Source organism: Symphalangus syndactylus, chromosome 3 (assembly GCF_028878055.3).
Source record: "Symphalangus syndactylus isolate Jambi chromosome 3, NHGRI_mSymSyn1-v2.1_pri, whole genome shotgun sequence".
NCBI classification, from domain to species: domain Eukaryota; kingdom Metazoa; phylum Chordata; class Mammalia; order Primates; family Hylobatidae; genus Symphalangus; species Symphalangus syndactylus.
In genome coordinates this window covers 46,147,741-46,174,033 of record NC_072425.2, presented here as the reverse complement: position 1 = coordinate 46,174,033, position 26,293 = coordinate 46,147,741, and the positions used below count along the sequence as shown (strand labels likewise).

The 26,293-nt window shown below is 48.3% G+C and overlaps 1 protein-coding gene across 1 annotated transcript in view; it reads right to left on the bottom strand.

Annotated features, from left to right (window-relative positions):
* The window catches only part of GABBR2 (gamma-aminobutyric acid type B receptor subunit 2), a 415,572-nt gene extending 402,733 nt beyond the window's left edge, over positions 1-12,839 (bottom strand). The window contains exon 1 of the mRNA XM_055271718.1: positions 12,323-12,839. Within this exon, the coding sequence (XP_055127693.1) occupies positions 12,323-12,643 (321 nt within the window). The 5' untranslated portion in view covers positions 12,644-12,839. The remainder of the gene's footprint in view (positions 1-12,322) is intronic.
* Between the last annotated feature and the right edge of the window lie 13,454 nt (positions 12,840-26,293).

Below are 26,293 nucleotides of genomic sequence, written 5' to 3'. Positions count from 1 at the left end.
GAAAGTTCGTGGTTCTTAGAGAAAACATGATAGCGGATTTTGCCTAATCGGGGAGGACAGAGAATGCACACTTAATCTAGGATTTAAAAGATGAAGAAAGGTGGCAAGAACATTCCAGTCCACAGTAACAGCTTGTGCAAAGGCCCTGTGCAGGGAGGAGCACACTCACCCAAGACACAGAAAGGACCACGTGGCTGGGCCTGAGGAAGAGAGGGGGAGAGTGCTCAGCAGCAATGCTGGGAGTGGGCAGGGCAGACTCCAGAGGGCTTGCAAAGCTGTGTTCCCACCCCAAGAAGCTGTGTTCCCACCCCTGCAGGGTATCAAGCTGGGAGGCCGCTGGACTGGTTTGCTGGGTCAGTGGTCTTAACTGTCTTCTGTACCTGGGTGTGCCCACCCACACCATCACACTCCTCATGCTGCATGGTAACGATCCCTGGGCCTCCCCCCGCATTGCCTTTGAAAGCACGGCTATTCTGGAGTTATCTCCCTGCACTGTGTAACAAACCCAGAGCCTGGCACCAAGTAGGTGCGTAGCAAGTATAGCCTAAATTCATAAAGGAAGCACCACTATTACCCTTGAGATGATCCGAGTCTATCAGGAGACACACCTAGACATAAACACTGCCATCCTGAGTAAACACAACCGAAGGTGACAAGTTCTGCGAGCGACAAGTTCTCCTGGTGCCAGGGGATAGAGAGCAGATCTGTGTGAGTCAGGTGTGTAGACAGACACTTAAAGTGAGTAGAGAGTACAGGGTTGGTTGTGTATGACTGAGTGGGTGGACAGAGAAATGGGAGAGGGTGGGGTTGAATCCGAGGGAGAGGCAAGCAGTTGGGGGTGAAATTTGCAAGCAAAAAGCATTGCCGCTTGTTTTTATTGGAGAAAAAAAACTTGCCGCTTGCTTTCATGGGAGGAAAATAACTATATGAAGATGGTGGTTTACTCAGAGCGTAAGCTGCAGAGATCAAAGTCAGACCATCCAGATTTCAAATCCCAGCTCAACACTTGGTTGGTTGTGATGTCAAATAAGTCACATAAGCTCTCTAAGCCTCATCTGTAAAATGCAGACAATAAGAGTAAGGACCGCCGGGCGCGGTGGCTCACGCCTGTAATCCCAGCACTTTGGGAAGCTGAGGCGGGCGGATCACGAGGTCAGGAGATCAAGACCATCTTGGCTAACACGGTGAAACCCCGTCTCTACTAAAACTACAAAAAATTAGCTGGGCGTGGTGGCGGGCGCCTGTAGTCCCAGCTACTGGGGAGGCTGAGGCAGAAGAATGGCGTGAACCCAGGAGGCGGAGCTTGCAGTGAGCCGAGATCACGCCACTGCAATCCAGCCTGGGCAACAGAGCGAGACTCTGTCTAAAAAAAAAAAAAAAAAAAGAGTAAGGACCTCATAGGACTGTAGTGAAGACAAAATGAATGAATGCTGCAAAGCACTAACATAGGTGCCGACATATAGTAAGCACTGGATAAAGGTGAGCTACTGTTGTTCTAGTTTCTTTTTCTTCATCTACCCACCTGCAACTAAATGTTCCTATTGCCTTTTCCTTTGTTTATGATCATGACATTTAGAAGCTCTCCAAGGGCTTCCCAAAGTTTCTAGAATTCCCAGAGTCCAGGAAAGACCTCTGAAGGGTTACTTGGGCTCCAGAGGATGCTTTGTGGAGTGATAACCAAGCCAACTCTCTCTTTCATCAAAGCCAAGGCACTCTCAGCTGGACTGGGTGGGGGCATTCGCATGGGCTCTGGTCATCTGCCCCAGAGTGGGCATGCAGGTCCCCATCTGCCAGTTACATCCCTGAAACAATTCTGGGCATTTTTCAGAAAGGCTTCAGTGAATGGCAGTTCTAGAAACAAGACGATTTGGATAATACAGTGATGATTATTATAAGTATGGCTGTTGCTTTCAAAATCAGTTTTCTCTGAACAAAGTCAAGTGGATCATAAGAGTGTGAAAAATATCATTTTTCTCTGTGCCACCTCCTGACCCCGTACCATGAGAGCAGCAATAATGCATCACTCCACAAAGTCCTTCTTTGGCTAGATTTTATCTGAACAGTGACTGATGATGTCCTTGCCAAATGGCAGGAGAAGGGGGGGGGGGGTCTGCTTCCACCAGCAGCTGTGGAACATGGGCATTGATGAAGACAGATGAGTCCACTCACTCAATACTTTGGATCTACCACTAATTTTCTAGATGACAATGACACTTCATCCTTCCAGCAATGCAGACTACTCTAAAAAAATCAGAAGAGTAGAAAATTGGCAAAAGAATGCCCCAATCAGCCCAAAAAAGTGTTCAATATTCATTCACACAGGCAAGAATTTTCAGACTTTTAAACTCCAGCTCATAACCAATGTACTCTTACTTTAGGCACAATTCTTTTTTTTTTTTTTTTTTTTGAAATGGAGTCTCTCGCTCTGTCACCCAGGCTGGAGAGCAGTGGTGTGATTTCAGCTCACTGCAACCTCCACCTCCCAGGTTCAAGCGATTTTCCTGCCTCAGCCTCCTGAGTAGCTGGGATTACAGGTGCGCACCATCACACCCAGCTAATTTTTGTATTTTTAGTACAGATGGGGTTTCACCATGTTGGTCAGGCTGGTCTCGAACTCCTGACCTCGTGATCCACCGGCTTCGGCCTCCCAAAGTGCTGGGATTACAGGCATGAGCCACTGCGCCCAGCCTTTACTCACAATCTTGGTTATTGTGGGGTTATTAGTTTGGGGTCCAGACCTATTCTGTTACCATCAGGCAGACAGTCCCTTTCAAGCTGAGCACACCCAGTTCCTGAGTTAGTCCTGGCCATAGAAAAATAAAGAGCACAAGCTTCTGGCCCAGGAGCAGGGAGCCTGGAAGAAGCCTTACTATTAGGGGATTCCAGGGAACATATTTTCTCACTATGCCCAGATCTGCACTGGACCACCTGACTCACCAAGGCTGATGAAATGGCTTCATTCCCACAGTTTCTACTAGGACCAGAGCCCAGTCTAGCCTCCTTTGGCTCTCATGCTCTCTGGAGGCAAGAGTGAGATATCAGAACATGTTTCCTAAGTCCTCCGTCCACTGGTTAGCGTATTGCTCCAATAAACTGACCTCCTAAAACCATAATGCTTCTCAGAAGCCAGAAAGTATTTATTTCCTAGGTTTTGATGTACCTTGGAGGATGCTGCATATATTTGTCAGAGAAGAAGAGAATGACATCAGCTTTGCACAAAATCTTCTATTGGAACATCCAAGTATCCTTTCCCCTTTCTACACCACAACTACAGAGCCCCTGAAAGCACTAAATAATAAGAACCCGAAAGAATGAATAAAGAGCAAGCAGAAAGCTCACCCCCACACGGCTTGGCATACAAAGCACTTCCTCCATTTGTTAAAACTCTGCCCATTAATCCTCTTAGAACTGGAGAGCTGGAATCCAGGCTTTTAGATCTATTTGTTCGATAAATATTTATTGAGCTCCTGCTCTGTGCCTGGCCCTGAGATAGTGCCTAGGGGGCCCACAGAGGAGCCAGACACACCCAGTGCCTGCCCTTTTGGTGCTAACAGTGGAGCGGGGATCCTCGATTAGTGCTGCAATTCACAGAGAACAGCAAAGACTTCCCTGTGGTCTCAGCAACTAACCCAGCACCAAACCCAGATGCTGACCGTATCTGGGGCTCATATGCCCACGGTTTCAGCCTGGCTTCTCTGTGCATCCCTGGAAAGCCAGGTACAGACAGGAAGGCATTTCACCAGCCTCACTGTGCACTGTTACATAACGCCAGAGAAGAAGAAAAGAAAGTAATACATAGAATGCAGCTGCTCACTGGGCAAACTATGCCATTTAATTTCCTCACCTTCCTAAAAGCAAAATAAGTAACAAAAAAGTTAGAGATAAGAAGTCACTTACGTTTTACTCCCAAACAACATGGAGGATGACCAACCAGGTGCCTGGAGAAGGGGAATGCCTTCCCTCCCCCCACATCCTCTGCTAACCCCTCCTGTGGCTGGGCTATGCCACGTGTAATTGTTTTTGTCTATCTTGATCACCTGTTGAACAGTGAGCTCCTCAAGGCAGGATCTGTGTTTCATCCACCTCTGTAGCCCAGAGCCTAGAATAGGGCCAGGTGTAGTAAGTAGTAGGGTACTGTAGAAGAAACAGGCAGTGTTGTAGGCCCCACCCTCCTTTAAAGAGAGAACCTACAGGAGGAGATGCAATCAGCTAATGGTCATCAGCTGCAACACCTTTAAGACCTGCCACAGCCTTCAAGCTAAGAGCAAGAGCTCCCATGGCAGACCTCAGCCAATCACTGAGTTGGATGGGGATTCTAGAGCCTGGCTCACTGGGTCTGATAGGAAACTCCTGTAATGGGCAATCTTGGCTCTGGAGCTCTTCCTACCCAACTCTCCTTCCTTCCCCGTCTCCTTCCACAGGTGTCAGAACAGCATCACGGACAGAGCATTTCCCTACCTATTCTTTTATCTTTCACAGGGATGGCTTCCAAGATCTCTTATGCTTACAAGTCTATCTTGGCATCTCCTTCCTGAAGGACCCCAATTGACAAGTGTCCATGGCATCCATATGCTCCTTATGTTTCCCAGCCTCCCCTGTAGTTAGGCTGGCCATTGACTATTTCTGGCCAGTGGAATATGGGTAGAAATAATATGTGTCACTCGCAAGTGAAGGTGGTTAAAAGTCCAGTGTGCCTTCCCTCTGGATTCTTCCCTATCCCCATCTTCTTGAAGCCTTAAGATGGGAGACTCACAATACAAAAGTGGCCTGGCTCCCCACATTACCACCCGGAGGAGAGCCACCCAGGATGACCTCTGACATGCTGGACTTTGTGTGGGCAATGAATAATCTTACTGTATTAAGCAATTGAGATTTCAGGATTTGTTTGTTAATGCAGTATAGCCTCATCCACCCTAACTAACAAAAGACATATATCCTAGATACTATCTGTTCAGTACCCCTGTTGCATCGTTATCTTGTGCTTCCAGCTTGCTAATTTCCCTGCTGAGATCTCAGATCTATGTATGAAGAAGTTGATGTTACTCTGCCCACAGGGAGGGAAAGTCAAATACACAAAGAAGGTCCCTTTAAAGATTAAGCGAGTACGCTAACATTCTTAGCCCAATACCAAACACTAAACAGGCCCTTAGTGTATTAGTTCCACCCGCCACCCCAACTCATTCTTTAAAAAAGAATTTGGGGACAGAGACGGTATGTCTGTGGGTGCCTGGCTAAGTCTGAGGAATTTTTGGGGCGCTCATATTGCCCTCATATTGGGGAGCTCGGGAGTTGGTGCTGGTAGGCACATGCAGAGGGCAGCTACAGCTCAGCAGTTCGCTTAGCCCTGATATGTAGCGCCACCTCAGTCCTTAAGTGAGGGAGGAAGACCCTGGGGAAGTGACAAGACCAACCATCCCAGTGGGTGCTAACTCAGAAAGCAGACTCGAATCGATGCACCTCCAGTTCAGCTCCTCACCATTTACTCATGCAGGCTGCTCATTAAGCCCCATAAGGCCCTGAGGGATGAGACTGACCCTACCCGGAAGAGCTGCCGGCCAGCAGGGGAGAAAGCGACAAACACAGCTATGACACAGGCAGAAGGAAAGACACGCTGGGAGACACACATGAATAAAGGCCTCAGTGTCTGCCCTCTTCTGCCAGCATGCCTTCTCTGCAACACAGCACCAGAAAACAAGGGACCCGTTACACTGCTTTGTATTTACTTTGGGCTTTGAGCTGCCCCACCCATTAGACTTATTCCTTATAACAGCCCTGTGAGGTCAGCACAATGATCCCCAGATTGTACAGAAATAATAACAATGGGAACAACAGGGCAGCGATATTTCCTGAGCCACTCGCAGTGTACCGAGCATTGATTGGATTATGTCACCTGGATCATCTCAGTTGTCCCTTATGCACCTGATAAGGCAGTTAGTATATCAGCCCCATTTCATCGATGAAGAAACCGAGGGAAACAGACCTCCCCAAGGTCACCAAGCAGGTGAGTGGTGCTCAAATGAGGATACAAACCCAGGTCTCCTGACTCTAGGGCCAGGGCTCATTGGACAGGTGTGAGGTGAGCACGTGGCCTCACCCCTGCAGGGACTCTCTCTCCTTGTTCCCCTAGGGTGCATCTAATTCCAGTGACTGTTCTGCCAATGACACACACACCCTCCCCAGACATTGGTTCCCTCTCTGTTGCCCCTCCTGCCCTGTGGGGTCTCAGTGCTGCTCGTTCTTCACAACACCCCCTCCTGCCTCCCTGTCTCCATTCAGGCCCCATCACCATTACCTTCAACTGTTAAAGTAGCTTCCCAGCCTCTCCGACTCCAGGCTTATTCTGTCTGCAGTCCAGCCCCTACATGCCCACCAGCCTTGATAGGATCACACCCATGTTCAAAGACATCACACGGCTCCTTGTAGCTCCAGATTAAAGTCCAAACTTCTTGACACAGCATTCAAGGCCGTCCACACCCAGCACCAGCTACCTTTCCCTCTACAAACCCTGCATTTGGGCGAAAACATAACATCAGTGCACTCCAAACACACTGCACATTTTTTTGCTTCGTCTTTGATCTGGAGACCCTTCCTGGTATCCAATGTCCGTTTCCCAGAGCCTCTGCCTCTCTCTGTCAACTTTATATTCACTCTTCCAGGCTTATCTTCTCCAGGAGGTCTCTCTGGACCTATATGATCTTCCCTTTCTCTTAATGCCCCTGGCTTCTATTGTTTCTTTCTTCAATTTAGCACTCCCCAACTGCCTGCCTTTGTGGCTATTTATGATCAGACCCATTGGCATACAAACCCTTAATGGCCTGATTTCCTTGGAGGAATCACCTCTTCCCGACTCTGTATTCAGGTGGTTGGGTGAAGCTGACCTCATTTCCCTCTCTCATCATGAAAGGAGGGCAGAAGTTCTAGGCCTGTCCCATCAGGGTCATGTGACTTGTTCGTGGATAAACACATGACCCAATTCAAGCCAATGAGATATAAGCTTGAGACTTTCGCTGAAACAGTTGGGAAAGAAACACCCTTCTTACTGGAGTTTCTAAACTGGAAGTGTGTAAACCTGCAGCTTCTAGAGGCCATCTGTGCCACCACATGGGGAGAGCCTGCCTGAGAGTGAAGCCAACACAGAAGAAATCAAAGCCAAGAGGCAGAGAGGAAGATATTTTAAAAGATATCATTTGAGCCCCTGGATTCGGCCATGCCTGCATACAGCACACCTTAGGTTTTTTCAGTTATATGAACCTGTTAAAGTTGGGTTTCTGTCATTTGCATCAAGAGTACTAAACAACACACTTACTAAGGGCCAGGCAGCATGCTGGGCAGTGGGGGTGCAGCTGCAAAGAAGATGTAAGCCTGAACCTGAAAGAGCTCACGTTCTTTTTAAAATTTTTAAATTTTATTTTGTTTTATTTTTGAGACAGAGTCTTGCTCTGTTGCCCAGGCTAGAGTGCAGCAGCACAATCACAGCTGACTGTAGCCTTTACCTCCTAGGCTCTGGCAATCCTCCTGCCTCAACCTCCCTAGTGGCTGGGACCACAGGCGCATACCACCATGTCAGGCTAATTTTTTATTTTATGTAGAGACAGGGTCTCCCTATATTGCCCAGGCTGGTCTTGAACTCCTTGGCCTCAAGCAATCCTCTCACCTCAGCACCCCCAAAATGCTGGGATTACAGGCATGAGCCACCACACTCAGCCTATCTTTTTATTTTTAAATAAAATAAAAATAAATTTATCTTTTAATAAAATTAAAAATTTATATTTTATTGTATTGAGATTTAGTTAACTGTATTGAGATTTAATACAGTTAAATCTGTACTGAGATTTAATTAACTTATACACTTTAAAAGGGTGATATTTTATATATATATATAAAGCGTATAATTCCATGGTTTTTAGTACATTCACAGAATTATGCAACCATCTCCACTATCATTTTCTACCTTGCATTAGAAATGATGAATACATTCTTGCCCTGTTCTCTATTCACCAGCTGCCTCTCTCAAACCCAGGGCTATGTTTTACACTTTTCTGCAGCATCAACAGCTCCAGTAGGTGCTCAGTAAACACCTGCTGAGCTGTACTCAGACCTTTTTAGGAAGCACAGCCTCAATTCAACAGTCCTTTAAATCCTTTTTAAAGCGTAGCGAATAAGGGAAAATATATTTGGCAAAGCCACTCAAGAAAAAAGATACGCTCACCAATCACTGGGATTTCTACATTGGATCTTGGCATCAGGGTGGTCTTTCTGACAGTTGCACCCCTAGACTGGGCTCCTTGGCTCCCTGAACTTTCCCTAAGTTTATTATTGAATGATTTAAGATAGTAACACGTGAGAAAACATATAGGTCCAACAACAGGGGAATGATTAAATACGTATGGTATACCCACAGGATAGAATAGTATACAGCCACCAAAAATCATCTTTACAAGGAGGATTTGAGGACATGGGGGAAAAACCCATGATACAATGTTAACTGAAGGAAAAAAAAACATAAAAGAGCACATGGAGTATGATCTTAAGTACATAAAATAGTAAAAAATGACAACTGGAAAGGAATGATGCTAATTATTAGATGTTATTATTTTTGTGTAGATGGATTATGGGCAATTATTTTTCTTTATGCTTCTCTGTAATTTTCAGCTTTTCCACAACGAATGTTAATCAAATTGAAAAAAAAAATATCTTTAACTGATTCCTTGGCTATTATTTTATTTTATTAGTGTGGCTAGAATAAGAAACAACCACATGGAGAACATTTCTGAAGACAGGAAGATCACTTGAGCCCAGGAGTTCAAGGCTGCAGTAAGCTGTAATGTACCACTGCAGTCTGGCTTGGGCAAGAGAATGAGACCCCCAACTCTTTCAAAAAAAAAAAAAAAGTCATTGTCTCTCAGATTTTTTAGATCAAACATTAAGTAATATGGTACATTTACCTTTTTACCTTGACTGCCAGGAAGCTCAGAGCTAAAATATAATACTCAATGCAATAAATTTTAGCCCAGGTTCTTGGTATAGTAACTTCTATGCTTCTACATAGTTTCTGATGCTTTCTTTTATCTGTATTTTCAGTTGTCTTGCTTGTTCAAATCCTCATTGGAATATATAAACAAGTATTTGCTGAAGCCATTTGGTGTTACACCAGAGAAGCAGAGGTTCTGATAGACAGGTATTCTGTTAGGCTGTTTCATTTTTACCAACACATGGCATTGAGTGGGGTTTTGAAAATCTACCACTATTCTACTTACAGAAGAGAGTCAATCTGGTTGTAGGAGGCTCCTTTATTGAGACAGATTGTCCCCAGGGACCAGATTAACCCATTCCTTGCTAAATCTCCATCTTTCTGCAGACCATATGGATAAAGGTCCATACTGGTGCCCATAGTCACTGGCCATTGAGGCCACTGATTGACAGCAAATGTCAGCAAATCCAGCCAAAATCTGTTCACCACATCCACCCAGTGTTCAAGTCTACAAACAATGTGACACAGCCTGCAAATAATTAGGCCATGTCCACAAAGACAGCCAATCTGAATAAACTAGACCCTAAACACTCTAACACTAGCCACAAACATTCTTTAGATTGCTCTGGATTTTGCTGCAAATTACCTAGACTGATCCTTCCTTCACTCTGGCTCAGGGAGAAAGCACCTCTGCTTTAAAGACAAGGCCGCTTGTCAATTCATAGGAAATAAAAATGAAGGAAGGGGGCTGGGCACGGTGGCTCATGCCTGTAACCCCAGCACTTTGGGAGGCAGAGTTGGGCAGATCATCTGAGGTCGGGAGTTTGAGACCAGCCTGACCAACATGGAGAAACCCCATCTCTACTAAAAATACAAAATTAGCTGGGCATGGTGGCACATGCCTGTAATCCCAGCTACACGGGAGGCTGAGGCAGGAGAATCACTTGACTCTGGGAGGTGGAGGTTGCGGTGAGCCGAGATCACGCCAATGCACTCCAGCCTGGGCAACAAGAGCAAAACTCCATCTCGGAAAAAAAAAAAAAAAAAGAGGAGGAGGAGGAAGGGAGGCAGCAGGACACATTTATTTAGTGCTTACAGCATGCCAGAGCACTGGCTGCTGAGCCTACCAGCTCAGGGCATCTTCTACCCTGGCCTGTTATCTTCCTTAAGCTGTGTGTCACCTGCAGAGTACACATAATATTCATAATATTCCCACCCAGGCTTAGAGAGATTAAATACCCAGCTCAAGGTCATCCAGGGCGGAAAGTAACCAGTTTCTCACTAAAACCCAGGCCCCACCTACCCCAAAGCCCTGGCTCTGGGCCCCTTCAAAAGGCTAGAGACACTTCTCTGTTTGCACGATGCTAAAATTATCTTCTGTCTTCCTTCCCACTGTTTTCTAAATATTCCCACGAATTGAAGAGTCTTCTGACTGTCTCATCCTCTTGACTTTGTGTCCTTTCACTCAGAAAGTCATCAAGACACACTCAAAAAATAAAATGTAAAGGCTTCAACCCACACCCTGAAACGAAGCACCCATCTCTTTGCTGCCACAAACAGGCCAGTATGAAATCTCTTTCAGGGAAGCTTTCTAAAGGGAAGAAACTGATGATGAAAACATTATGCAGCTGACAATACTTGGTGATGATGCAAGCAGGGCTGCCCTATCTAAAAATGTGTTTGTCCCCAAAAGACCGGCTTTGCAGTGACCCCTCCAGAAGAATATGTGCAGTAGCAACAGAGAAACTGTCAAGAAGATATGCCTCCGTGTAACTGCATTGCTGTCTCCATTTATGTGTGCCAGACAAGTACCCCCACAGAACTTGAGATGCTCGGGCAAAGACGAGGGCGATAGGAATGTCATTCGGAAAAGATTTCACACCGGGTTAGCCCTGCACAGCCAGCCAGCTTGCATCCTCTGGGGCAGAGGACGCCTCTCCGCCTGCAGCAGCCTGCGCGTACCGCTGCCAACTGCCACCGGTTCCTTCACCTTTTATTTACAGCGCAGAGCAAGCTGGTTCACCGGTGAAGCGGAGGAGGCAGGAAATAAGATACAATCTAGATTCTGCTCTTTCTCTGGGGACATAAAGAGGGTCCGACCTAGGAGGAGGGGAAGCCCAGATTGCACCACCAGAGCAGTAGCGCGACCCTCCTCCCAAAAGGAGGGAGTCTGCACCTGGACTCCAGCAGAAGCGCCCGGAGAGTCCCAGGAAGCCAGGATCAAGCCCAGCGCCTCGGCCCCGCTCCGCGCGGTGGAAGAGGCGCCAACCGAGCGTACTGCACAGGAAATCACTGCCCCCTTCAGGCCGCGTCTCAGACGCTGCGGCCGGAGCACAGGGGCTCCTCGCTCAGCCCGGAAAAACTCGCAAACCCGACCTTGCGCGGCCAGCAATCGCTCCTCCAGACCGGCTCCGCGCGCTCCAGCCCCGGGCTGGCGGTGAAGGTCCGCTCTGGGGTTTCAGGCAGAATCCAAACCGAGGGCGTGGGGAGGGGTCTTGGGATGGAAAGCCCTTGGCTGTCTGGTTCCGCTGAGGACTGCTCTCCAAGTCCGTGCTGGGGCTACTAGGTAGGATGCTTCAAGCCTGAGCCGTGAGAAACTGCCTGCAGCCGCCCGGCCAATAGCAGCGGCGCGGCCGGACACCACTGCATGTCCGGGACGGGAACTGCCAGGGCACTTTCTGAGCAACTAACCCGAGGCGGGGGTCTCCTGAAATCGCTCTGGCCACAGGCAGCGCCGGGCACGTCCAGGCAGAAGCGCTGCAGAGCTGGTGGCCCCACACCTGCCCGCGCCGTGCGGGCTCAGAGCTGCTGGCGCGCACCAGGCGCCCAGCCACGCTGCACGCTCAAGCCCCTTGGGTTCCGGAGCCTTCCGGACCTCAAAGCGCGGCTCGGCTTCCCTGGGGGCCTGTGAGCAGGCCCGCAGCCCCTCCGGCCCTGGGTGGCCCAGTTTGCCGTCAATGCGCCTGTTTCTCCCACTCGGTACCTCGCAGCCCCATGAGCGGGACCTGGACAGGGGCAATCAATGTAGGCCTTTGGGGGTCCAGCCCCCACCTTCTCCACTCCTTTTTCTCTGGTCAAAAGAGACCCCAGTCTTCTATCCCACCCCCACCCCTCCCCACACACACATACACACATAAGACCAGAGGAAGGGTGCTCGGCAAATGTTACCAGCTGTGCCAGCCAAGCCCAGCAGGACCGCGGGGGTGAGCACTGGGCACCAGCCCTCTCTGCCCTCGGCAGGCGCGGGACGGTCAATCGGGGCTCTGACCAAAGGCCGGAGGTTGCCTCTGTCCAAACCACCCACTCCAATGCCCCCAGAAGCCCCGACGGCAGGGGCAGCCGGACACTCACCTCGGTGTCATAGAGCCGCAGGTCGAGGAAGTAGGGGCGCAGGAGTGACTCGTTGCGGATCTGCTCGATGGCCAGTTCCACGGCGGGGAGCACACCGCGCCCGATGCTGCCCTTGGCCACCTCCTTGGTGAGCGGCATGAGGCCCATGATGGAGAGCGGCGGGCTGCTGGGCGGCGGCCGGGGGGCGCCCCGCGCCCAGCCCCAGGCCCCGGGCGCCAGAGGCAGCAGCAGCGGCAGCAGCAGTAGCAGTAGCAGGCGCGCGGGCGGCGGTGGCGGCGGCGGCGGCGACCCGGGCTGCCCGGAGCTCCGCGGGGAAGCCATGCCGCGCCGCGGGCTGCGGGCGCCGGCTCACTCGGCCCGCATGGCCTGGCCCGGCCCGCCGCCCCGCGCCAAGCTCTTCCCGCGGCGCCCGCGCAATGGCGCCGGCCCGGGCCCCGGCTCCGTCTCGGGCTCGGGTTCTGGCTCGGCTCAGAACGGCCGCGGCGGCGGCGGCAGCGGCGGCGCCCGTGACGGATCAATCACGCCGGGAAGGGGTGGGAGCGAGCGGAGTGCGGGAGGCGGGGAGCAAGCGAGCAAACGCGAAGAGGGGGGCCGGCGTCTCCGCGCGCGCCTCTCTCCAGCGCGGCCGCCCGGCACCGGGCCGCCTCCGCCCGCCCCAGTGCGCGCTCTGAACCTCTCTCCCGCCGGGAGATGCTAGGCAGCAGCCCCTGGAGCTCGGCCGCGGGAGGGCGGACGGCAGGAAACGCGGGAGGCGAAGGCGAGGCTGCTCAGCGGCGGCTCGGGCCGCCTCCAGGGACGGGGACGAGCCGTGCGCGCCGGGGGAGGGGGAGGCGCTGGCGCTGCGGCGGCCGCGGGGAGGGCCACCTTCCCAGCACACGCACACACGCGCCCCCGGCCCTCCGCCGCGCCAGCTGCCGCTGCCCGCCGACCGCTGACCTCCAGGCACCAGAGCGCCCGGGGACAGCGATCTGGGAACCGGGACCGCGCGCTGGCACACGCAGTGGCCGCCGCCGCTCCGCCAAGCGCTGCCTGTAGCACCTGCACGGTGGTTTGGAACCGCTTCTCGGAGGTCTGGCCGGGAGGGTCTGGGCAGGCGAACGTTCCACGAAGGCGTCCCAGAGGCATCTGCAGCCTACGCTCTCCCGTTCTGCTCTGGCGCCCACGAGCCCCTGACCGAGTCCCGGCGGTCGCTGAAGACGCCCGCCGGTGCTCAAACGCCCGTTGGTGCCAGGCTGCCCGGCCTTTAGGGCCTTGGCTGAGGACACCCCTTTCCTCCTCACCAGACGGAGCGACCGCCCTTTTCCAACCCCAGGCAAAGCTGGGGTCCCAACCTTACGTGCGCTACCGCCCCCTCCAGGCATTTGACCTCCCCGCGTCCCCATTCTTGACGGGCCCCGCCCTAGAAGTCACCCGGGGTGGGAGCACTATCCTCAGACCAGGGCGGGGCCGCGCGCCCCTGGACTTGGCCCTCTCTCTGCCAGGTCGCATTGGCCAATCTTAACCAAAAGCAGTCCCGAGCCAGATGTACCCGAGTGAGCTGCCTAAGACCTTGCGTTCCTTGTGCCTCTGCATACTTCAAGAATGGGAAACGTGGTCATTAATCTATAAAGTCCCAGGGGCTGATTAATGCGAGGAACACAGTAGGACATCAAATCACAAAACATACTTGAGCCTGAACCAGGGACTCTGGGAGATATCGACGACCTTGTAACAAGAATGGAAGTTTGACCTTCGCTGAGTACTTACTGTGCGCCTTATGATGTAATCCCCACAACTGCCCTGTAAGCATACTGTGTTACTCACCCTTACTTTACAGGCGAACACACTGGTGCTCAGAGAGGTTCTGTAGCTAGTGGAAGCACACAGAGCTACTGAAGGACCGGAACCCAGAGCCAGCAGGAACTCCGTGTACAGTGCAGTGGGAGCCAGGGATGTGGGACTGCAAGTTTCCTCTCCAGGAGGGGCACTGCCCTGACTCAGTTGCTCTGGACATCGGTTCCCTCCGGCATATGGTGAGGGATTTGGACCGGATGATGATGATGATGGCCACACACCAGCTCTACTGGAGTGAGGCAAGGGCAGCTCTGAAACCAGGCTGAGTTGTTAGGAAGCACGAAGATGTGAGTGGAGGCTGAGCAGAACTGCTAGAAAGTACCTTGGACAGCTCCAGGGAAACCAGGCCAAATTTTCTCTGCCCTAACTTCTCTTTCCAGGCTTCTGTAGATACACCACCTCTCCCGGCTCCACTTGGCATTTCCTTTTCCCTAAGCTGGAGGGTGTGCATGAACAGAACTCACCTGAGCATCTCCTCCAGGAAGGGAGGAAGGAAAGGAGGGAGGGAGGGAGGGAGGGAGGGAAAGAAATGGTCCAAGGGACAGTGTAATCCCCAGATACTCGCTCAACTGCTGTCTCACTTGACATCACAAATATCCTCCAGTCATAGTCTTCTGGCACCTGCCATTCCTCAAACCCTCAGCTCAGGTTTCTGAATGAGCATTTTCACTTGTTTTTTTTTCTTTTTTCTAATTCTTTCCTTTAGTCATTTGTGTTCTCCTTGCAAGCTGTGCCAATATAGAGTGTCCACTGACACCTACATCTGGGAATAAGTTGAAAGCTGGGTAACTTTGCCTGACATTTACTAAGGGGTTGAAGGCTCTACCTGGCATCCTGCCCTACAGCCCCTCTGTCTTCTCTTATGGTGGGGTGACCTGGCCCCAAGATGCATGACCTGGGATCTGCCCTGACCCAGGGGGCACCAATCTCACTCTCCATCAGCATGGCTCCAGGCTAATCTCTGATCTCACAGCCCACTCCTAATGCCTGGGCATCCCTCTGGTTCCAAGATCTTACTCTGGCCTAGTATTACAGTTTGAGTAACTGGGTCCCTGACGTGCTTCCTGAGTCTGAGTTCCTGCCTCAGTCATCAGCCTAGAATGCATGTTCCTCCAGAGCTGGGGTCCAGCTTCTTGCTTTATAACAATCATTCATTCCTTTGACCAGGGTTTTGAAGGGCATACTACCTGCTAGGCACTGTCCTAGGAGCTGATGATACAGGAAGGAAAAAACCAGACCAAAATCCCTGCCCTTGTAGAATTGACATTCTAGTGGAGAAAGAGAGACAATAAATAGGAAGAAGAAGCTATGTTAGTATGCCCATTTATGAAAAGTGCTATGGTGGACAAAAGAGCAGGAAAGAAGATTGAGACTGGCAGAGTGGTGCTGCAATTTGAAATACGGAGGTCAGGGAAAGACATACTAAGGTGACTCCTCAGCAAAGACATAAAGAAGGTAAGTAAAAAAGACAGGCGAATAGTGTTCCATGCAGAGGAACAGCAAGGGCAGAGGCTCCAAGACAGGAGAGTGCCTGGCATGTTCAAGGAACAATGTGGAAGCCAATGTGGTAGAGCAGAGTGGGCAAAGGGAAAAGCAATCGGATTCAAGGTCAAAGGCAGGTAGGACTGCATGGGGCCTCAGCACTGGGAGGGCACATGAAACAGGAACTGTGGGAGGCTACCAGGTGGAGCAGTGACATGATCTGATGTATTTTAAGAGGATCGCTCCGGCTGCAGAGTGGAGAATGGTTAGCAGGGGAAAAGAGTGTGAGCAGGAATACCTGTTAGGAGTCTCTACTACAATAAGCACATTTGGTGGCCAGGCCAGGGTATAAACAGAAGACAGGATGAGAATTGGCTAATCATTGTGCTTCTTATTAATTGGAATAAAATGCACTGGCCAAGTCCCAGGATGTGGAAAACACTCGATTCCCATGAACTCATCTACCTTCTACGAGATGTAATAGAGACTTAGAAAGCAACGTGCTCAGGCTGCACCTCCAGGAAGTAATGAAACATCCATGTTAGCCCAGGTCTGTATGGCTTAAATTATTATCTTGTTTCCATAATCCTGTTTCCTTAGCAATCTTTTCTCCCAAACCCTCTGCCTACACACAGAAGCCAGTCTCTAAACCCCAGCTCAGAGGTTGAGAGATGGTGCCCACTTCCTTTCTGGGGATTTTGGGGCTCCATGGTCCAGCTGGTTGCCTGTCAACAGGACACTCCATCCCTTTGAACAGGATGCTGATGCTGGGAAGCTAACCAGGCCTCTCTCTGCTGTCTGCTCTCCTTCCTTGTTGGGCTTACACCCTGTGCCACCCAGGGCTGCTCAGATCTGCCCTCCAGAGCTGCCTCCTCCCAGGAACTGGGTCCAGTTTTTAACACACTTTTTCCCATTTGATTGTTATCCATGCCTGCCTCTATTCTAACTCCTAACAGCAGCAAGGTCTTCTCTCACTTTCTTCTTTAAAACAAAACAAACTATATATATATGTACACACACACAAACACCCATACATATATATATATATGTGTATAAGGTTGATATTAGGTTGGTGCAAAAGTAATTGCGGTTTTTGCCCCTGAAAGTAATGGCAAAAACCACAATTACTTTTGTACCAAACTAATATATAGGATTGAGACTGGAAGGGTGGAGAGACAGAGAGTGTGTGTGGTTTACATACACACACACACGCACACACATGCCATATTTGCAAACCTCTCCCATGTTATTTCTCATTCGTGTTTATATGGAAATGTTTCTTTCAACCAAGTAGTTGGCAGCCTATTTTTTTTCTTGAAGTGCATTATTTATTTTCATTTCCATGCTTTTTAAAAAATGGCAAATTATGAATGATGGCTCCAAAAAAGACTAACTGAATGAATCTAAGTTGCATATCCCTTTTCACAAGGCATGTTTTTTAAACCATAAAATTAGGTTTCAGGTATCAAATGTGGTCTGGTGACACAGCTTGAGTAATAACATAGCTACCATTTATTAAACACCTACCTACTCTGTGCCAGACACCTTGGTATGCATCATCTTAATCTTCACATCTGCCTGAAAAATTGGCGTTAGGATCCCAGTTTTGCAAATTAAGAGATTAAGGTTCAGCTTGATGAAATGGTGTGACTAATGATACTTGGCAGAGGCAGCGAGGGGGCCCAAACCCAGTACTGTCTGACCAGTCCTGTCAAACCCAGTCCTGTCTGATCCCAAATTCCTGCATTTGTCTCTGCTCTACTTACCTCTCCTTGAAGATGCCTTTATAGAACTGAATAGGACAGCCTTAAAGAGACAAAGAACATTGCTGAGGGTCTACACCAGAAAGAAGTGAAATGAGCTAGCCAGGGAACTCCACTGAATTAAAGAGAATCTGGGTCCTCTTTTGGGTTATCAGGGAGGAGAGTGTCTGGCCTGGAGAGTCTATGACTAAATCCTTCAAGAGTCAACAGTGGCTGGGCGCGGTGGCTCACACCTGTAATCCCAGCATTTTAGGAGGCCGAGGCGGGCGGATTATGAGGTCAGGAGTTCAAGATCAGCCTGAGCAACATGGTGAAACCCCGTCTCTACTAAAAATACAAAAAAAAAAAAAAATTAGCCAAGCATGGTGGCATGGGCCTGTAATCCCAGCTACTCAGGAGGCCGAGGCAGGACAATTGCTTCAACCCAGGAGGCGGAGGTTGCAGTGACCCAAGATCGCGCCACTGCACTCCAGCCTGGGTGACAGAGCAAGACTCCATCTCAAAGAAAAAAGAAAGAGTCAACAGCAAGGCTAGGGCAGGCCAGCAGAGCCCAGAGCCTCCTCCTTTACCCATTCTCCTCATATAGTTTGAGAACTGTGGAAGATTGATTCAGGTCAGTGGGACAGGTCCTGAATGAGCATAGAAAGGACATTTAGCTTGTAATTGGGTGGTCTCCAGAACAACACAGACTGGCAACAGGGATTAAATCCTCTCTCATCTAGAGGTTTCAAAAGCAATTAGCTTATTAACAAAGGGGACCCAGGATGGACAAGAGGCAGAGTTTTAGAACAGAACCTTAGATGAAGAACAGGCTTAGGAAGCCTCTGTTCCTACCCCTCCAAACATATGAGTCCCTCTTTACCCCTTAGGGACAGTGGTGAGTTTTGGAGTCAGGCAGCCCTGGCCTCAAATTCTGGCTTGCTAAGTATTAGTGGTGCAACTTTGAGTAGGTTACTTAACTTCCCGAGCTTCATTTTCTCCATCTGTAAAATGGGAACAATAATGGTTCCTCTTTCATAGGGCTATTGTGAGGATTAGATAATGACAATAGCTAACACACAGTGAGCATTCACATGTGCCAGACGCTGTTTAAAGCACTTTACATGTAATTATCTCCCTTATTAAGATAATGCATATAAAGTTCCTAACACAGTACTAGGTACTTATTAGGCATGTAATAAATAATTATATTACTGCTAAGGATGGCAAGATCAATGCCTGCTGAGGTTCCCACTTCATTACTTGATTCATGAGGTTTTCACACATTTTTTTCTTAGGCTCCACCAGTGGGTCTTTCTACAGCTTTTACTGGGTTTTAACCTGTGGCAGGAGTCCACAGCACTCTCTCTCACCCATGGCAGTGCAGGAGTCCACAGTGCTGCCTCTCACCCATGGCAGTTCTTTCCCAGAGATAGTTCCTAGGCACCCCCTCACTCTCCACCTCTAGCCAAGTCTTCTTCTTTGGGAGAAATGCCCCCAAACCTCCCCTGGCCACAAGTCTAGAGTCTGCTCATGGCTCTCCTCAAAGGCACTACCCAGAACCAACCACAAAACCCTCCACCTGGGCCAAGAAAGATGTAGAAGAGCATAGCTGCCCCTCTGTGCTCAGACCTCTGACTGCTGTCCCCGCTGTCCTTATAGTCCAGATTTACCCACATTTTGCTAGCAGCTGCATCACCCCTTTGGCTTGTAGGAAGTTTGTGGTTCTCTAAGAGCCCTAGGTTTGTTTTCTATGGGGTTATTGTTGCTGATGCTTCAAAAGAACAGCAAACCACATCTCTCTAACATTACTTATCAGCCGTTTAATTTGGAGGCCTCTGAATAGGATTGAAACATTTCACCTTTGACCATGTCCTGATGTTGCAGCCTGTTGAAGGCATCCTGCATGGTGAGTCTGTTACCACTCATATTCACCATCTCTCTCAGTTAATGCCATTGTCATTGCACAATAGGATTTTCTTTCTTATCCTAAAGCATTCGTCAAAATGTTAAATAGGAGAATGCCAAAGACACGCCCTGTGACTGCCCACACTGCGGGTCATCTGCCCCCTCTGGTTCTACAATTAAACCTACTGAAAATTGCTCCCAACTTCCACATTCTGCAGTCCTCATTTCTCTATCTTGCACTCCCAAAAATCATGAAAAGCCTTGCTAAAGCCTGGCTGAAACCCTGATACATGCTATCTCTTAATTTCTCCGACCTGTCAGATGAATAATTCCATGAATAAGGGTGGTTGTAACTGGGCTGGCTCTTGGTAAACACACCCACTCCTAGGAAGCACTGTTCTCCTCTGTGTGATCACACGTCATTTATCCAATCAGCTCTTCTCAAACACTGCTGACAAGAAATACCCAAATCCCCTACTGCTGAAGTCACCATTTTAGGTTCTTAGGAAAGCTGAACCCTGCTGCATCCCCTGCCACCTAACCCTCCCTTTCATTCATCTCCCAAAGATCCTTCAGATGCTCTTTCTGGATCCCAGCTACAGTGTCCTGCTGTCTTGACAGGTATTTCGTCTGGCCCTGGAGACATGGGCTCGTTGAAAGCATCTAGGTGCCCTCTAACAGTCTTCTCATCTTTCATTTTATGCTTGCTCCACTATCTCCTGTTTGCTGGTCATTCTCCACCAGTACATCCTCTGTGTCTCTGTTACAGGCCTGGAGATGAGAAAATTCTGCATTCTTTTCAACAAACATCCATGCTTTCTCCTAATGCACCACACAAAGTCCCTTTTGTGATCCATGGCATTATCCCAACACTTCAGGTCATTCTGGGATTGAGCGCCTGCAGGGTCCAACAGCTTCCTGCTACCTTCATTCCAGATCCAGACTTTCAGTTTCTCTCCATAGCCCAAAGTATGTTTCGTAAATTTTATTGAAATATAACAGACAGTTCAGTGAATTTTCCCAAAGTGAACACACCCATGTAACCAGCATCAAGAACCAGAACATTACCAGCACCCAAAAGTCATGTTGCTGGCCAGTCACTAACCTTCTCAAGGGTGACCACCATGCTGACTCTGCTAACACTGTAGATTGGGTTTTGCCCCTTCTTGGGCTTAATATAAATGGAATCGCCGTCTGTCCTTTGGTGCCTGGCTTCTTTCACTCAACATTGTGAAAGTCACCCATGTTGTATATGATTGTAGATCTTTTATTCCCATTGCCGTATGGTATATCTCCTTCAGAGAAACTCTCCTGCAGGCCCCTAAGGAAAGATGTACAAGGACATTTACAGTGTTGTTTGTAAAAATGGAGAGTTAGCGGTAGCCTGGGCACTTATTGCACTTTTAAAAATGTGACATCATCACAAAGATCGGAGTATATGATTTTCTCTCCACCCACCCCCAACCTGGCTGCTTGCAGTCTCACTTGTATCTATTCCTACCTCTACTCTTACATTTCTCCATGCTATCCTTCATTCACTCTGCCAAACTGACCTTTCCAAATCATGTCACCCCCCAGCTCAACACATTTAATGGCTCCCTATAACCTCTGGGGTACAAACTCCTACGCCTGGTATTACAAGCCATTTACAGTGTGGCTCCAATGTTTCCAGCTTTAGCAACCAGCTCTCTCTTCCCACACCTTTTATATTCTAACTACGTAGAATATATTAGCTGGCCCATAAACATGGACCCCTTTTCTGCCTCCATACCTTTGCTCATGCTATTCCATGAACTTGGAATGCTTTTCCCACTCTTTATCCCACTGACAAAATCCTTCAAAATTCAGGTCAAATGTCACCTCCTTTGTGATACCTCCTCCAGTCACTCCAGCAGAAATAATTGCTACCTTTTCTCAGCATCCATAGTAAGGCTTGGTTCATGCTGAGAGATAATACTTATCACTTCTTTAAAAGTTAATTACCACATTTCACCATTCTAACACACATATTCTTGTTCATCTCCGGAATCAGGATGCACTTTGCCATTGATGGCATCTTACAGTTGGAAGTATTCTTTTTCTTTCTTGTTGATACATAAAATAATGGTGTTTAAGAGTCAGTGAAATACAGTGTTTCATTTTTATCTCAGCATATTCTAGAAAAGCTTGTCACACTGCATTGTATAGTTAGTTGTCTACAATTCTGTGTTCCTTTTCATGTGTGAGGCCATAGGCATGCACGGAGTCAGCAATCTGTTCAATGAAGAGATGTGCACCGTTCACTAGTACCTGAACATTTACTAAGTCATGGGAGGTAATGTGGCAGGGAAGACCTCCTAGTGTGGTTCTTCATGAGGTTCCTCACAAGGCTGAAAGAGTTACCCTTTCCTCCTGAGGTGCTGAGGCCCAGGAAACAGTGGTGGAGGGCTGGAGAGAGCCATAGAAGTCTCTCTTCCTTGTGGCTGGCTGTCATGTCAGCTCGCATCGGGGCAGGGGAGGAGAAGTTACATAGGATTCGTTTAATGCCCAATCCTTGATCAGCAAAGCAAGCTTCATTCAATTATAACATCACTCCTATTGGGTAAATAGGATTTGCTTCTCGAGGATCTGATTTATGGCCTGGTTTTCAGGAGCATGCTGTGATAGAAAGCAGTAGCATCCTGTTGTGCCAATCTTATTCCAAGCCTCTCTTTTTGAGTAACAACAGTGAGTCTTTTAATTTGCTTTTTCCTAATGAAATCAGTTATTTCTCCTGCCCATACAACCACTCTATGTTATATTAAATAACAAAGGACACAGATAGGCTGGCATCTGACTTTAGTGGTATTTCAGTTACCTTTTGCCCATTTCTTAATATTTCAGCCTTTCAAATTGTATAGGCGGTTAGGTAAAGGCCAGTATGTTTGTCTTAGTCCGTTTGGACTGCTATAGCAACATACCTTAGACTGGGTAATTTACAAACAGAAATTTGTTGCTCACAGTTCTGGAGGCTGGGAAGTCCAAGGGCAAGGCACCAGCAGACTTGATGTCTGGCAAGGACCTGTTCCTTCTAGATGGCGCCTTCTGTGTCCTCACATGGTAGAAGGAGGACACAGAAGGCACCATCAAGCCTCATTCAAAAGGGCACTAATCCTCATCAAGAAGGTGGAGCCCCCATGACCCAATCACCTCCTAAAGGGCCCACCTCTTAATACCACTACAGTGAGGATTTGGTTTTAACATAAATTTGGTTTGTTTTGTTTTGTTTGAGAAAGAGCCTTGTTCTGTCACCCAAGCTGGAGTCCAATGGCACGATCTTGGCTTACTGCAACCTCCGCCTCCCAGGTTCAAGTGATTCTCCTGCCTCAGCTTCCTGAGTAGCTGGGATTACAGGCATGCACCACCACACCCAGCTAATTTTTTATATTTTTGGTAGCAATGGGGTTTCACCATGTTGGCCAGGCTGGTCTCAAACTCCTGACCTCAAGTGATCCACCTGCCTCAGCCTCCCAAAGTGCTGGGATCACAGGTGTGAATCACTGCACCCAGCTGGTTTCAATACAAATTTTACAGGGACACAAACACTGGGACCGTAGCAGTGTCCTATTGATTTTTCACATGCTTCTGAAATTTGGAATTACAACCTAGTCAAATGCTTTGGGATGATCCACTTTATATGATGAATGATACTCTCATATATTGTGCAAGATATTGCACTATCCTGCTTGCACAAGACCCCACGAATTCAGATGGATCTATGGCTATGTTTAGAGGACTGGTTGAGGAGAAATTTGCTCCTGTGTTCATTAGGATTACTGAACAAGGTAGCAGTTTTATAAGGTTTCCTCCAGTTTCAGGTTGGCTTTAAAAAGAATCACTATATGTATCAGGTACTGCTTTCTGTTGGGTGGTTTTCCTGGGTATTTCAAGGGCATGGGGATTGCCAAACCGATGAGCATGATAAAGTTCAATTGCATGGCCATCTGGACTTCCTTTGGGGAGTTTCTTTGATTGATATCTTTATTTTGTCAGGATCCAGGAAAGCACTTAATTCTTTCATATGATGTTCATTATCTTTTAGCAAATTAGATGCCTCTGGGAATTTCCTAAATTCCATCTTCTCCTTCAGAAAATGGATACCATAGATTGCAATGTGAAAAAAACAATAAATAAGAAGTTTCTTTCTGTCAAGAGTGGCAAACTCTGGCTAATAAGTCTAAGGATAAGGAATAACTGGAGGGGTAAAAACAGATTTATTTTTCACTTCATACCCTTCTATACTGTTTGAATTATCTTTTACCATAAACTTATGTTCCTTTTACTTAAAAAAAGGTGCTTATATCACTTTGCCATTTTGTTATAGCTTTTGTTTCTATTTTTCCCCTTTTCTTCTTTTCCTTTTGTGAAGTTTGTGCAGGGGATGACAAGTTCAGTTCATTTAAAAAAACTCCAACAACAAAACAGCAACCAACCCACCATATTTGGTTTCTATATTTACTACTGTTTTTCCTGTTTCAATTTTCTTTTTATCTCTGCTCTGGTCTTTCTCAATATTAGATTTAATCTTATAATAGAAATAAATTTTAGAAAAACGATGTCAGTGTCTCTAAAGTTTGGGAGGGGGAGCTGTTAGGAACACTTTAAAGAATCTGGTATGGGGGTGGGCGCGGTGGCTCACACCTGTAATCCCAGCACTTTGGGAGGCTGAGGTGGGCAGATCAACTAAGGTCGGGAGTTCAAGACCAGCTTGGCCAAGATGGCGAAACCCCATCTCTACTAAAAATAAAAAAATTAGCTGGGCGTGGTGGCATGCACCTGTAGTCCCAACTACTCAGGAGGCTGAGGCAGGAGGATCACTTGAACCCAGGAGGTGGAGGCTGCAGTGAGCCTAGATCACACCACTGCCCTCCAGCCTGGGCGACAGAGCGAGACTCCATTTAACAACAACAAAAAAGAGTCTGGGGGAGCTACTGATTCTCATGCAAAGGAAAGTGCAGGCAGCTTCAGGGATCATGCCCTTTCCCAACCTGAGGCTAATATCTTTTCAGTGCAATCTAGGGTATATTGCCCTTTGCATATATCATTGCATGTAATTATGTTTAATAATTATGTGAGGCATCTGTATGCCCACTTTTCAGAAGAGAAAATGGGGTCTCAGAGAGGTTGAACGATTTGCCCAAGAGAGCACTGGAATAGTGACAAACTTCGGACAGTAATTTTGGATTTCAGCGACCAGCCAATCTTTTCCGCCACACCACAGCTTGAAGGTTAAGTAAACAATTGATTTTGTAACTTTTCATATTATTGACTCCCCTTTGTTGAAAGAGGGTGCTTGTTGCCTCATACTGTTTCTTTGCTGGTTCTTTGGATGAGGAGACCTGCGGCTTACATGTTCTTCTCTGGATGTTGTTTGATGCTGGGTGTGAGTCTCTGAGGAGGTCAGTTGATTTATGGCACATTGGAGGTCCTCAAAACACAATCCAGAAGAGAGTCAGAGGCCCTGGAGTTCCATCCCTCTCACTGCAGCACGCCTGGCATGGGTGGCACCACCTCTGGAGGCAAGGAAGGCAGGTGGGGTAAGGGAGGAGACAGAGGGGAGCCAAAGGAGGAGACAGGAGACTCACACCCCATTCCCATTATGCTGACAACTGGGGGCCCCTTGGCTTTGGTTCTTTTTAAAATAGGATGAGTGATCATGTGAGTAATTTTAGTAAAAAAGCCATCTTGAGCGTTTACCATGTACTGGACTCCATGCTTAGCACTTTACAGCTAGGAAGGGGCAAAGCTGGGGTTCTGACTGGCTTGAAAGTCTCCAGAGCCCTCTACCCTACAAGCTATAGCCTCCCACCCTGACTCTGAGACCCCAGCAGGCCCCCTCCAAAAGACTGGCAGCAGATCAAAAGGGATGAGAAAAGAGATGCCACGCCCTTCCACATACCTCCGTTCTCCCTTTTGTGAAACCTTTCTTGCCAAAAGTCTACAATTTTAATGTTTATGAAAATAATATTATGATCAACGAAAAATTAATGTTCTGTATCTATTCTTAGGCACTTAGGGTCTCCCAACCCACGATGATAATGTGAACTACTTTGAAAGAAATCTCACTCATTTTGGGTTCATTCTTCCCTAATTCACATAACCAGAGTGTCATTCTGGCTTGCTTTAATTTTAAAAGATCTTTTCATAGGTGTGGTTTGGAAGCTGTATTCAAGATGGAAAGCAAGGTGATCACCCCTCACTGTGATTTCTGATCGCTTTGGTACTGGCCACTTCTCACTCCCTGCTGCCCGCCCAAATGTCATGACCTTTGTGCTTCTTTGTACACACAAAACCCTCCCCTTGGAAAGCTTTCCCCACCAACTCCACCCACTTTTCAGGGCCCAGATAAAACTCTACCTTCTCTGTGAAGCCTTCCCCAGTGTCTCTCTGAGGAGTTGGTGCCTCTGTCTTCTGAATGACCCCAGCTCTTTACCTCCACCTCCTGCAGGGTCCTGAGCACTTTCCAGCTGGCACCACCAGCACTGCTGAGACTCAGAGCTGCCTCTCTACCACACTGTGTCTATCCTTTGTCTCCTCTCCAGTCCAAGGCCTGGCACATAGTAGGTCCTCAGAGATCTACTGAGACTCGTTGGCAATGGCCAAGACTCGTCTTCCACACTCTCTACAATTTCTTCTATATGCCCATCTGCTCTCAGCATCTGCTGGGTCCAATTCGCTCTCACTCTCTCTGGTCCCCCATGTACTCTGTCCTTTTCAGCTTTTCCCCCAGTCTTCACTTGACACTGCATGTTTTGGTAACCTATTGCTGGCATAACAAACCACCCCCAAATGTTATGGCTTAGAATAACCATCACTTTATTTGCTTATGACTGTAATCAGGGCTGGGCTCAGCTCAAAGTTCTTCTGCTGGCCTTCAAAATGGCATGAATGCTGGGGCATGAACACAGTTCACGGGGGCCAAGAAAATGGCATGAACACAGTTCATGGGGGCCACCAATGTCACAGACATCTCACCATCAATCAGGGC